The 13,756-nt window shown below is 41.2% G+C and overlaps 1 protein-coding gene across 31 annotated transcripts in view; it reads left to right on the top strand.

The window, feature by feature from the left end:
- The window catches only part of DAB1 (DAB adaptor protein 1), a 406,138-nt gene that overhangs the window by 353,603 nt on the left and 38,779 nt on the right, over positions 1-13,756 (top strand). For all 31 annotated transcript variants that reach the window (XM_064429000.1, XM_064428992.1, XM_064428991.1 and 28 more), the window contains one exon: positions 989-1,087. In XM_064429000.1, coding sequence (XP_064285070.1) covers positions 989-1,087 — 99 coding nt within the window. The remainder of the gene's footprint in view (positions 1-988; positions 1,088-13,756) is intronic.

Genomic DNA, 13,756 nt, shown 5'->3' with positions numbered 1-13,756 from the left:
TTTGTCTCTCTCCTCCATGGATTAATATTTCCACTTCTCCCAGATGCCTAATACCTGTTTGCAGGTGGCAAGATTGATCTAAACAGCACTGGGAAATGACTAAAACTGTTACAGGAAGGGAGTGTTAGAAATTCATTTTTGAGGGCAGAGCATTAATTTATGGGCTCTGGAAACCCACTGTCCCATAACAGGAATTGTGAGGCCACCCATAAAGTTGGGGTGGCTTTTGACATCAGATCCTTGTAATGGCAGCAGTGAAGGTCTTAAAACCTGAGTTAGTTGTTCTTGAAACATTGGAATTGCAGAGAACCAGATAAAGTCTAAATATTTTCATTTCATCTAGGAGTACAACTGATTATATTTTATCTCAGTTCAGTGTTACTGGTCAGGGCAGTCTCCTGAGAAGGTGGAAAGAGAAGTTACTGTTATAATTCTGCTGTGGGAGAATAATGCATGAGATGGTATCAGCTAGTTCTCTTACAAAGTAAAGGTCTGAGATCCTGAAAAAAAAATTTCCCTCAATACCAGTTTGTCACAGCACAGGTGTTGTTTGATTTTTAGAAGAGTATTTTTCTTCTAGAAAAACCTCAAGTTGCTTATACTAGATGAGTGTGAAGTAAGCTAAATTAACTGGCATTTTCTGTCCTCTGCTGCTTGTTGGGTTTTTTCCATATTAAAAAAATAAATAAATAGAACAGCTTATAGCTGGGAAGAGTGTGCTAGAAATGACCTTCAGCTTCCATGAAAACAAATTTCATGGAGGATTAGCTAGTGCAGAGGTTGGAAGTGGGAGCACATTTGAAATGCTCTCTGGGTAGCATAAAGAGATGTGGTACCTTGAAAAAAGGGAGAAAGCCAGAAGTAAGGAGGGGGCTGTTCCTGGAAAACCTTTAAGTTTTCCTAGAAAAAGTGGTGAATTGTCCACAAGCAAATCTGTGGCACCTGGGAGAGTCAGGAAACCAACTCAAACTGCTCTTTGTTTGCACAGGGAATTGTTGCTGCGGCTCGATCGAAAGGAGAACATAAACAAAAAGTCTTCTTAACAGTTTCCTTTGGGGGAATCAAAATCTTTGATGAAAAGACAGGGGTAAGTAAAGTCGGTGGTGTGGTGGGACAGAGCTGAATCTTTCCCTGGTTCCTTCACAAGCATTTCCTCACTGGTGCAAACACACATGAAGCATCTCAGAAATTTGATAGACAGTTGTCGTCCCTTACATCATTTGTAGAGTGTAGCTTCTGTATTGTCAGTGGTAGAAAAATTACATTTTGTATGGAGAGGTAAAAGATACTGGGAAATTTGAGGGTTGTCTCTGTGAAACAGCAACTTCCCCAGTAGCACCTGGTGGAGGAAGTTGCAGAGACTTTCATGCCTTGCACAGTTTCTGCCACAGCAATACCATGTTTGATTTTTTTAAATTGCTCTAAAAGAAGAAACCTAAGCAAAACAATACACCACTTGGATATAAAGCAACAACACACAAACTGTTTTAATCATAATTAAGAAGATTTTTACAGCAGTTTAAACTCTGCCTTGAATTTTAAAAAGCTCTTGATTTAATCTTTTGGAAGATTAACTATTTAACATGGTGCCAGAAATAAAACCCTACTGATGATAGATGAAATTATCTTTGCCAGTTAATTTATATTATTAGAAAATCAATGTCATTGAGCTCACTGATACATAATACGAGTAGTTAGTAATGAAAAGCTCATTTGGGATGTGTTGTGTAAAGTATCCATGCAAAAGCTGTGTTTCAGAGGGCATTGCTGGGGTTACAGAAAATAGGAAATGTCAGAATTAGGGCTGTCAGTGCAAATTGCACCCCAGCCACAGTTGTTTTCCTGAGATTAAAGCCTTTTATTGGGGAAATAAAAAAGGGGGAAAGAGAAAGTCTATTCATTTTGCACTTGTCTCTGAATGTTTCTCAAACACTGGAATTTTTTGCCTAGAATAAAGAGGGAAAAAAGGATGTGTTTTAGAAACAAAGGTGTGCTTTATTCCAGCTGCCTCTCCTGCAGCATCCTGCACACTCTCCTGTCTACAGAAAGTGAGGTGGGGACATGGGAACAATCTCCTTCATTTCATAGCTCTGACATCCCACACTCTAAATCTGACATAACTATATCATCCTTACAGTAAACCTGTCACTCACCCACTGAGGCTTAGAATGAAACCCTTGCAGATGTCTGCCCCTGAGCTGCCCGAGTGATGGACAGGACTATTGAGTTGTCCTTCTGGCAGCAGGGCTGTCACAGAGGCATGTGGGGAGCTTTCCACAGCAGTTTTTACATGTTGTTGTCAGAACAGGAGAGTCGTGCTTCCCATGCCAAGGGTTTGGAGCAGAGGTGCACGAAATCCTCTGCCAGGTCTTCACAGCAACCATCCCTTGGGCTTTTTTCCCAGCTTGGGTCTCTCCTTGTCCAAGAGTTTCACACCCTTGTCCCATTCACTCTTTGTCTTTCTCATCCAGCCTGTCTCTGCTTTGCCAGCCTGCAGTTGTCATCTCATTCCCATTCCTGCTGGAAAATCCCAAAAGCTGGCAAAACTAGGGGCTGTATGGTTGCTCAGCCCAGGTTTTTGGATGGGAAGAAGCTGTAAAGAGCTGGAAAAAGATTATATTTCACTCACACTGATCTTCTAATTTCCATGTTAAACTTCAGAGTTTATAAAGTTTGGAGTTTGGTGTTGACTTTTAATGCAGCAGGGAGAAAAGCAGCCCTTAATAGGGAAGAGTCTGGATAATCTTGCATTTGCTTTCTCCTCCTTTAACAACCTTCCCTGTCCCCCACAATGCTTTTTCCCTTAGTTGTATTTCCATCATTTTGGAATTCCCAAAAGGGTATTTTGGAAAGATTATTTACCTTTGTAGAGTGTCTTTTCTTAACTTCTGCCATTGTCTATTGCTGTCACGTCTGCCCCAGCGCCAATCCGATGTGATAGAAAAGAATAAAAATATTCAGAAAAGAAAGTGGGCTTCTTCATGTTGAGTGTCTTGTAGGCTGCCATTGGATTTTAATTTATCACAATAAAAAATCAATTTGTAGCTCAAAACTAGCAAATTTTTTTAAAAATTGGCAGTGTCATAGCTGACTTCATACAGATGATTTAGGGGAATTGCTCTGTAACTCGTTACAGATGGAGGGCTCTGGTTGGGTTACTACTGAAAATGATAAGCAGGTTTTTTTCTTCCTCTACTTTATAGCTCTCCATAATATGTTCCAGACATAATATTCATCAAAAAGTATTGATTTTAATAATGGTATTATTCCAGCCATCAGGAATTCTGCCCTTTGAGTAAATTTACCCATGAAGGAGATTGAGTTGAAGGTGGAATATCATTTGGAAAGAATATATCTCACCAAGAAAAATACAAGAATTATTTTGCTGCGAGTTTGAACTGTAGATGCAGTACAATATGGTTCATCTACAGCATGCAATAGAAATAATAACAATCCTTTCTTGTATTCCATCATTCCATGCCAGGGATTACACTAAAGAGGTCCCTTCATTCCACTTTCCAAGTACTTGTCAGTGTATTTAGAACATGATAGCAAAAAATTGTATTTAATATGACTAACAGGATGTCCTCCTGTTGTGTGTATGCCAAAAATTGTCATTACACATGGAGTTTGACCCTATTAATCTTATAAATGTACCTTTTTTTTCAGCTGTCAGATGTTTTCCATCCATCCCATTTGCTTTCTCCAGATTATGTTTGCTAAATATATGCCTTACCTGAGGGATATACATTTTCTTTTAGTTTTTACTGTAAAAAACCCTACCATAATTATTGCTGAACACAAGACTTTCTCTACCCAATGCCACTTGAAAGATTTCCTTGCTGCATATTACATGAAAATAATTATTTTTACCGTTTATTCTGTCACATCCATCTTGGTTAGACCTCAATACTGCAATATATTCTTAATTTATTTTACGGGAGCTCTTTTATATTTTCAAAAGCATGATCTTCAGATGGCAAAAATACAATTCATTGCATTCTGTTATTTAATATTCTCCCTTTCTGGGTGGAATGTAATGATTGGTGATTTGCTAAGAAAGGAACAAAAGCCATGACTGTGCATATGGAAGGAAATGCAGATTTTGTGGGGGCCCAGCGTTGTTGTTTAGCTGTTGCTAAGTGTTGTTTTGTTAATCACACACATCAGGCCATCTCCCTGTGATAGCTCAGTGATGCTTCATTAGACGTGTGTGACTAATCTGGGCTCTGTAAAGAGCCTGTAATTGTCTCATTGTTTATTTATGTGGCCATAAATCTCTGTTTACTTGCAGGTTCCTTTCCAAAAATGTATTTGAAACTAATAATTAAATCCTCTGAAATGCTTGGGAAAAGATTTCCTTCCACCTCCATGCAGTGAGGTGTGCTTTTAAACTCTTGTTCTCTCTAATTGCAAAATGCTGTCGACTTCAATGGCAAGCCCCTAAACTGCGAAAAAGAAATGAGATAAAAGCAAGAAATTACTATTTGGCTCTAAGCAACAAATTATTTCTATTAAAGTAAATTTTTGTATTAGCTTGTGGATGTGCAGATTGCCAGAATATGCTGTAAAAATATAGCTCTCTGTGAGGTATTGTATAGCTAAATTATTTATCTGGATTCCTCCACTGGGCAAGAAGCAGTATCAGAATCTTGCTTATTTATGGGAAATGCCCTAAACAGATGGATTGTAACCCAGTTGATGAAGATGACAGTCATCTCACCAATTGTTACCTGTTTTGTAGCACCCTGGAAGTGAGTTTCATTTGCATTGCCTATTCTCCTTCAGAGAGGTTGACCCCTGTTCTTACTGAAATAAAGCTCTTGGGCCCAGTCTGTGGGGTTGTAACATTTCTAGGAATGCCCTGGTGGGGTTTTGGTATTTATTGCACAGAAGTATTGCAGTGTGTTACTCATATTTCATTAATTCGATCTGTAGCCATTTTCTTCAGGCTGGCAATGTGAAACCCAGGAAGGAAAACCATGTGTATAAATACATTTATTTCATTTTCACTGTCTGTTCTTGTTATCAATCAGCTCCTCCAACCTTCATTATCTTTGCTGAGGACTTTATTTTATTTTATTTTATTATCTTGGAGGGTTTACCTGCCTGAAGTGGTGTTACTCAGTGCCTTCTTCCATGTAAGGGCAACCAGACCTTACCTGTAGCATTCTATAAAAAAACAATAACTTGTCTCCACAGAACTGGTGATGGTGCTTCTGATTTAAATCTTAATGACATCCCAAAAAATAATACACATGGTGGGAGGTTATAATCCTGTTGTCCTCAGAGTGTTCTGTTTAACTGAGATCATGTCATGGCTCTGAGATGTTCCAACCAGTGTTTTGGATGCCAGCATCTTGCCCATCTTCCTGAACTTCTAAGCTCTCTCAGCCTTACAGTGCAGATTTCTCAAGTTGCTTCTCTGAAAGCATTTTCCAGCATATTCTGAGGCTTTATCAGGTTTGTGGTGATAACACCTGGATTTGCTGCTCTTCCCTATGCAATGTGAGTGATGGTGTTAATTATGCTGATAGATTGCTAACAGGACAGCTCAACTTGGCTGAAAGAGAATTTCAGCAAGATTAAAATTCTCACTGTTGGCAAAAGAGGACTCATTTAAAATATACCAAAGGTTCTTCTTGACTTTGCTGGAAATCTGTTGGTTCTGGCATCCCTGACCAGAAATCGAGGTACGATCATGGATCTGCAGTTATTCCTTGAAGCACATGTGCTGGAGCAGATGAAATGTCAAACTGTCAGAGTCTCTTTCACTGAGCGTCTCTGAGGCTTTAAAAATAGAAATAAAAGAGGGAATTAATTTATTCTGCTCTCTCCTCGCTCCGCAGTGAGCAGGAGCGATGGGGTGAGGAGTTCACTGAGTTTTGTGTTTGCCAGAGGGTGGGATTGGCCAGGAGGATGCTGGTGGTCCCTGCCTGGGCTCCCACAGTGGGTTTTGTCCCCTTCATGTCTTTGAAACTTCCCAAAGTTCCTCTCTCTGGCTGATCTCAGGTGCAGCCCTCCGTGAGCATCTTACCCCATCAGCTGATCCCACAAAAAGTCCTCTCACCTGATCTCCATGGCTCTTGTCTCTGGATTTTACCTAGATCCTCTTCTGCCCTTTTCATCTGGGATTCATTATGTGTTCTCTGTCCTTGATCTAATTTTTTTCCTGCTGTGTTTTTTGCCAGAGTTATTTCACTTCCAAACATAAATTTGGTTATTGTGTCAAACCAAGGGATGCCAGCTCTGTCTTCTGTTCCAGTCTTGGTGTGTCTCTCCAGCCCTCTCCTTGCATGTTTAGCCAACAGCTCAAGCTCAGTGAGGCTGAACCAGGCCTTCTAATCCTGGCTCCCAGGGGTCTCTGTCTGACCTCCTTTTCGGAGAGCTGAGCAAAATATCAGCATCATCTCTCATTCAGCCCTGTAAATTCAGCAGCCTGTTTGACTGGGGATGTGTTTGCATTGCCACACCCAGGGTAACTGCAGATCTTGCAGAATCCTTCTCACCTGCTCTGAAATACAGCATTTGCTCTCACACTGAGAGTTAAAGCCCAGTCCTGCCTCTCTTCATCTCGTGTCTCAATTGTTATCCCTTTCTTTGTCCTTGACAAATTTGACTTTTATTTTTGAAATCCATTGTGACTGCCAGGATTGCTGCCTCAGCTTATTCTTTTGATCATGTCACACTTCCCTTTGCATTCCTGGGCTGGATCTGCCTTCTCTCTTTTATCAGCCCATTGCTGAATTGTTGTTTTTCCAGGCTCTTCATGGCTGCCTTTATTCTTCATCAGCTTTTCAGGAGTCAATCCATAGCACCAACTTTCATCGTTCATTTATTCAGTTTTCTTAATAAATGACTCCCAAATCCCTTCCTACCCTACCCATCATCTTTTGGAGGAATTCTTTGCATGTATTCATGCAGTACCCCCTTATTATTTTTCTTTAAAATACTCCCATGGTTCAAACTTGTTTTAAACCTGATGGTGCTGAGGAGCTACTGCATTCATGCATTCCAGAGATGTCCCAAGGGGCATCTGGCCTTTAGCTCTTAAAGGTTGCAATTTAAATATAGATATATGTTATTTAAATTGTAGAAATATATGCAATTTAAACTTGCCGTGATTACCTTTTAATTATTTCTTGCTTTATTTTTTAATCAGTATTATCTATTTATAGGAACTTCTTTTGTAAGAAATGTTAGGCCTTGGACCATGCTGAGGACTTGTAAGGGCTGCAGTGTAAAAAAATATTGCATACTAACAATAAAAAGCAAGAGCTGTAAAACAACAAAATAAAATTTTGCGCGTAGAGTTGAAAATGGTGACATTTGGGGCCTTTCTTTGTGCATTGTCCACAGCTTCTGCCTGCAAAAGATTTCTCTGAGCTGACTGGGAGTCATGCCCTGCTCCTTGACACTTTCCATCTTTCTGCTTGTAAATATGACCAGTAAAACATGGCATTTACTGTTCTACATGCAATAAATGTGTCTAATTAGAATATGGCAGAGGAGAGGACTTAAAAATCTGTGTATGATTCTTAAAAGGTATTTATAGACTCTGGTACTTCAGAAGGGAAACAATAACACATTTCATGGACATGTGGCAGCTAGCAAAATGTAAATGTCAGAAGAACCTACTTCCTTAATTACATCCCTTATTGACTATTGTAATTCATTCATTATTGGCCTTCCAAACTGGGCCCTGGGCAGTTTGGATGGTTCACAGTGCTCCACAGGGATTTTTAATAGCCACAAGCTCTTGGAGCTCTGTTCTTTAGATGCTCAGTTTGTTGTATGAGGGTTTTAAAAGCCTTAGGTATCATGGCAGTTTTGTTACTGTGGAAGAAAAGAACCCAGAAAGCAAAATGGGGGTGTGATTGTACATATTTTGAAGTCTTGGGGATCTAGAGGTTTGATTTGAGGGCTGAAATTTCTCTTCCTTTCACGTGGAAAAGGGAAAAGCTCTGAGTCCAGCCTGTTTGCTGTCAGGATATGCAGAAACTGCCTTGTGAGAGTTCCGACCCTAATGGGCATGAAGATAAAATAAAGCTATTCCAGACACATTATCTAAACTGAAATAATTTGTGCAATTTTGTTGTAGCTGTATTTTCTTCAGTGTGAAAAGGGTAGAAAGTTGATTGCTTTCAAAAAGGCAGAAAATGAGATTTTATGAGTTTAGTGGTAGTCTCATTTGGCCTCCTGATGTTTAATCCAAGCACCCCAGGACTGAGTTAAGAAAGGGAAGTGCTGCTTACATGCATTCTGCATTATGTTATGGAGAATCTTATTCTTATATAGGTATAACAGTGATAAATAACACTTCCAAACAGTAAATATTAATGTATTCCCAATTACCATTTGGCTTCAGTTGCATAGAGGGGGGGGGGTACTCTGTCTATAGGGCTGTTGTAGTAAAAATTCCTATGCCAACACTTCTGGTTTTTACTGATTTCAGTGTTTGATATGCTTAACCAGAGTTTGGGGTGAATTTTGCTAAGAAGTTGAAAGTCAGTGTATTTGTTGTTCTGGATCCTGTTATATAGTGGAGCTGCACAGCATCTCTCCCCTATTGTCCCATGGCAGAAAACTCCAGGTAGACAGTTATATTGGGTTTTTTTTGCTTGTATTCACTACCCTTTTGTGATCCAGATAAATGAGTCTCCAGCAGAGCCACATTGCTTTTTCTCCAGCTGCAATTTTGTCTTATAAGAAGAGCACCCAAAATACAGAGTTACGTGCAAGTCCTGGTGGTTTTAAGCCAGGTTAATGCATCACACAGTAGAAGAAAATTTCAGGCCCATTTTCAGCACACCTGGAATTACAATGGCAGGATTTCAGACTGCTTGGGAAAGGATTTAGTGAGAGAAGTGCTGACATAATAATAGCACAGGCAGCTGAGATGCTCTGAAACCTCCCTGGAGAGCAGTGGGGGACATTCAGCAGGTGCCAGAACAGAAAGTTACATCCCCTTTGAAATCCACTCTTTTTTTCTTGGAGATAGCTGGGAAGCATTACACCCCAGGCGTGCTGGTGATTTTCCTTCCTATTCAGAGCATTTTTATCTGGTGGGCTGCTCTGCAATTTTGTGTTTGCCCTGGTAGGAGCAACAGCACTGTCACTGCTCCTGAATTCCTGTGCTGCCTCGTGGGCTGTCCTGTTGTGGGGCAGATAAAGGGGGGCAGGTGTCCTTCACTGTCAAGGTAATTAGAGGGGGAAACTGCAGGAAAGGATTGATTTTAAATGTACATGGAGTTTGCAGGGTGATAGTAATAGATATTTATTGCAAGTAAAGTCAATGGGTGATGTTTTGCCTTCAGGAAGTCAGCAAGAGCATTGTTCACTCTGATAGTCCACAGGGATGAATAAACACCTTTTTTATCCACTCTTAGTTTATGTAGTAAGTTCCCTGTGGAAGGAGAAGAGGGAAGGCCACTGCCACTGGGTGCCAAACACAAATACCTGCTTTCATCCCTCTCTTTCAGTTGAATAAGCCATAAATTTCACATAGCAGTAGATCTTTGCTTAGTGCAAAAACAACTGCTCGTAAAAGTTGTCTTCCCATGTGAGATCCCTGCACTGCTGAGCTTTCTGGTGGGTGCTCTGTGTGCTCTGCATGTGGCAGCCCCTGAGTCAGGGGAGCCCAGGGGCTGGAACAGCATCTCCCAAGGTGCTCCCAGCACGTGGTGGCAATCGTGGAATTACAGCAGTGCCTCTTGTGTCCTTAAATTGTAGCATCCTACCTCTCTCTGCTGTTGATGCTTCCTAATCCTTTGTGGTTCCCATCCTCATTCCACATCATCATACTCCCAGTGAAACAGGCGTCAGCATTCCTGCTGGCTTTAAAGGCAGCACTGTGAATAGGTGAGGCAGAACACTAATTAGTTTGAGTGTCCTGACATTTAAAGCAAATAAGAAATCTGGGTGTCTAAAAATATTGCATATGGCTCCCAGCCCTGGCTCTGCATAGCTCAAAGTACTTTCTTTTTTCGTTTTAGATAGTCAAAATATGGACTTGAATCCAATTTTTTGATTATGTCCTTGCTTTTAAAAAGGCTGAGTTGGTTTGTAGAAGGTTTTATGTGCAGCTTTCTGCGATCTTTAATTAGCCAAATGCTTTCCTGTGAGTGACACAGGAATTTGGAAGTATTTTAAAGTGACATGGCACATGTGAGCCTAACCTGTGCATGCACAAGGCTCAGTGCTGAGCAGTGAGTGCAGAAACTAGTAAGTTCAGGTTTGATGAGAAGAGAAGACAAGATGTATGCAGGAGCTGCAGAGAGGGGATAGTGAAAGGAATAAGTAGCAAACAAGGCAGCATCCACAGCTGTGAAAGGCTTTGCTGCCTGCGTTTCAGTGAAACAGTGAGGGCAGCACTGCCAGGGAGCTTTTCTGGAAGGCAGATCTGTGTGTGACACCTGTGGCCAGGACAGAAGAGCAAGGCAGGGAGAGAGAAAAGGCAACAGAGTTGATCTGTGCTCTCAGCTGTGTGGCCAGGTCTGCGTTGAGCTTTAATCAAAGTTTGCTTTTGGAGACTTCAATTAGCAGCAGAAGACTAAAACCAAACATTCATCCTGCTTTACATGAAAATGAGCAGGGAAGAAACAACTCTGGGCATTATAATGTGCAAAGGGGAGCTGTAGGGATTGATGTTGGAACGTGCCAGGGCAGAGCTTAAAAAGAATCTCCACTGCCTGAGCTGAAATATAGAACTCTTGGAACATGATGTGCCAAGCCCCTGCGTAGGGCAGCTTCAGGAATTCCTACCTTGGGATAATGCAAGGGAAAAGAAAAATAAAATAGAGCAAAAAATTACCTGCAAGTTCTTTATTCTGCTTTAGAGTCTCTTTGAGGTTTGCCTTTTACATTTTATTTTATTCTTATCTTAGAGCTCAAGTACTGCACACACACTTGTCATGTTGCTACGGATGGTTTATATCCAAGGTGAAGTGTCTGCTGTGGGACCTGAACAAATGAAGGATTTATTGATGAATGATCCCATTTATGGGATTGCCTGAAGCTTGCTTATACGTGCAATTGTAACTCAGAGGAAAAAGCTTCCTCTCTTTTTTTCTGTAGGAAAACAAAGGTTTGGTCTTTATGACCAGGATTGGTTGTTCATGATACTGTTTCATCACTACAGGGTCATCTTTGGTGACATGCAGGTATCCCAAGTCCATCACCAGCCACTGTCATTGTGGAACACAGGGCTTCTTGTTTCTGTACCTTGGTTAATTTCTGCTTATGAAATCACTTCTGTATTTGAACAATACCAAGATTGCGTCGTGTGAAATTCTCAACTGTTTTGCATCATTTTCAATTGGCTCATAACACAACGTACTGGTTGTACACAGCTTGTGAATTCATAGAATCTTTTTCTGCTCTTGTTCTTCCCTGTACCTGTGCTTTCTCTCAGCCCCCTTTAAAGTCTTACTAAATTAGGGAGAGTATCTGGGAGCTAGATAGAGAAATACAAAATAAATCCCTCTTGTCGTTTTTCCCCTTTTCCAGTAAAGTTTCTTACATTGTGCAGGTGGATTTATGGTCCAAGGAAGTTTCTGTTTGATGCCTATCCAGTGCAACTTAAATTTGAGTATGGTTTTTGTGATCTTTTCAAACTCTGCTTTATAGGGGTTGCATGAGAAATCAAGAGAATCAGCGGCTGCCTCTCACTGAGGAATTTTTCAAATCACAGGCTACAAGAAGAGGGTGGCTGGTAATGCTTGCTGAATCTGAAGCAGTTAAGATCTGAGACAGCTAAAGCCAAAAAAATTACTTCCAAATCTCCCAGGAGTTGTATGAAGGAATTGCTTGTGCTGTTCATGTAAATCAAAAGCATTTCAGGAGGGTGAGGAATATTGGTGTAAAGGAACAAAAGAAGCTTGTAAAAAGTAAGGGCTGCTCAAAGGACATTCACAAGCTCTAAAGATGAACACAGTAAAAATATGGAGAGGTTCAGTGATGCTGCAGCAAACTGTCTCATTACAGAATATTGTGCTCCCTCAAATTCAGGATTTAGTCAATGACTCTTGCAGAGTCTATCAGGAAAAAATACAAGGCGTGGTCAAAGGTGCTGCACTTGAGCTGTATGGAAGCTTTGCCTTGGGAGTAGAGGGCAATAATACTGGCATATTTATGGCTGTCTTGGTCCACTGACCATTTTGCAGAGGGTGGTGAGGTGGGAGCTCAGGGGGAATACACTCAGAGGTGTTGCAGCCCTGGGAATCCCACAGTGACCACTGGGCAGCTGCCATCCCAAAGACTGTAACAATGATTTACAGGCAAGGGGTGTTCCTTGTGCAGCACACTGAAACAGTGATATGGCAACACAAAACAATGCCCTGCAGCCTGTAGGTGCTCCTGGCTGGTGGAATCTGGGGCATGTTGCATGTTGCTGAGCTGATTGGGGCCATTGACTTCAGTATCAAGGATGAAGTCTGCTGCTTCTTGATTTTGCTGTGCAAATCCTTTGCTTTAACCACCCTGATAGAGCAATGGCTGTGTCAGATGCAGAACAATAAGGAAATAGTACAAGACTCATGGGAGACCCAGCATCTCAGCTTCCGTGTAGCACATCTGCCTTTCCAAAGCTCTCTGAAAATGTTTCCTTGCCCTTTAGCACTTTCTTTGTCCTGGAACAAAGTTTGCAAATGCATATTTAAAAGATAACTTGGGCTTCATAGTAATTGGACAAGGGTTTTGGGTTTAACTAGCTACTTTCACTGCTGATGCAATAAAAAGTTGAGAAGCCTTTGAAGTGAAGATGGGAAATTGGCCATATGTGTGTTCCAGTTTTGTTTTGCCCCTTTCCAAATTCATATATCTAATAAATGGATCTTCTGCATGAGCAACTTAGCATTTGCTTCTGAAGACAATGACCAATAACTAAATTCATATCTGGTCTTTGTCAGACATTATTACAAATTATGAGAGCTGGACAGAAGTTTATTACCTTAGTGCTGTTCTCTTTCACAAATTAGGTTCTTGGAGCATCCAGCCAGCTCAATATCAGAGATCCATTCATCACAATTAGGCTGCTGTGCTGGCAGAGCCACGTCCTGCTGCCTTAATTGACTTTGGGGTTGGGGACAGGGCCACACCAGCTGGGAGCATCACTGGGTGTGTCTGTCACAGAGGCACCCACAAGGACACTGGCCTTTGCTCTCTTTGGAATTTCCCACTCTGGCTCCCCAGATAAGATAAAGGCAGCAGCAGGATGGTTTTTTCATCAAGCAAAGGGAATGGTGAGGATTAATTTGGATTTTAGCTGTGGCCCAAGTAGCCTTTTAAGCTCTTTTCCTGAGTCCAACCAAACAGGCTCTTACCTGGGATGCTCCTGGGAAGTACTTGCCTTTATTTAGGATAGAGTGTACAGATAGAGCTTAGTGTAGCCCTGGAATTGATCAGGTTCTTATCCTCACACAGGATCTTGCTCACTGACTCAGCTGCAAAGCTCAGGAAGTCACATAATCTGGGGTTTTTTTGCTTCAGTCTCCTCGGCTGCAGGAAGAGAATGGCTCTTACGAGTTTGTTATTGTTATTAAAAGGAAATTAAATTTACACTTCTCTGGGTGCTGTGCTGTGTCACAGCCAGACGGCTGCCCCCCTGGAGGGACTGAGTCTGCAAGAGCTGGGGCTAAATCTGTTTTGATTCTTCTCTTTATCAGCACCATATTTCATGTGCCCCTTTGTGCTACACAGACCAAGCTTTTGATCTGCATATAATCTCAAAGTGAGCTTTGTGTGCCAAGTGTTTTTA

Source organism: Passer domesticus, chromosome 7, assembly GCF_036417665.1.
Source record: "Passer domesticus isolate bPasDom1 chromosome 7, bPasDom1.hap1, whole genome shotgun sequence".
In the NCBI taxonomy this organism is placed as follows: domain Eukaryota; kingdom Metazoa; phylum Chordata; class Aves; order Passeriformes; family Passeridae; genus Passer; species Passer domesticus.
The sequence above is the reverse complement of the archived record's forward strand: the minus strand, read 5'-3'. Positions and strand labels throughout refer to the sequence as shown.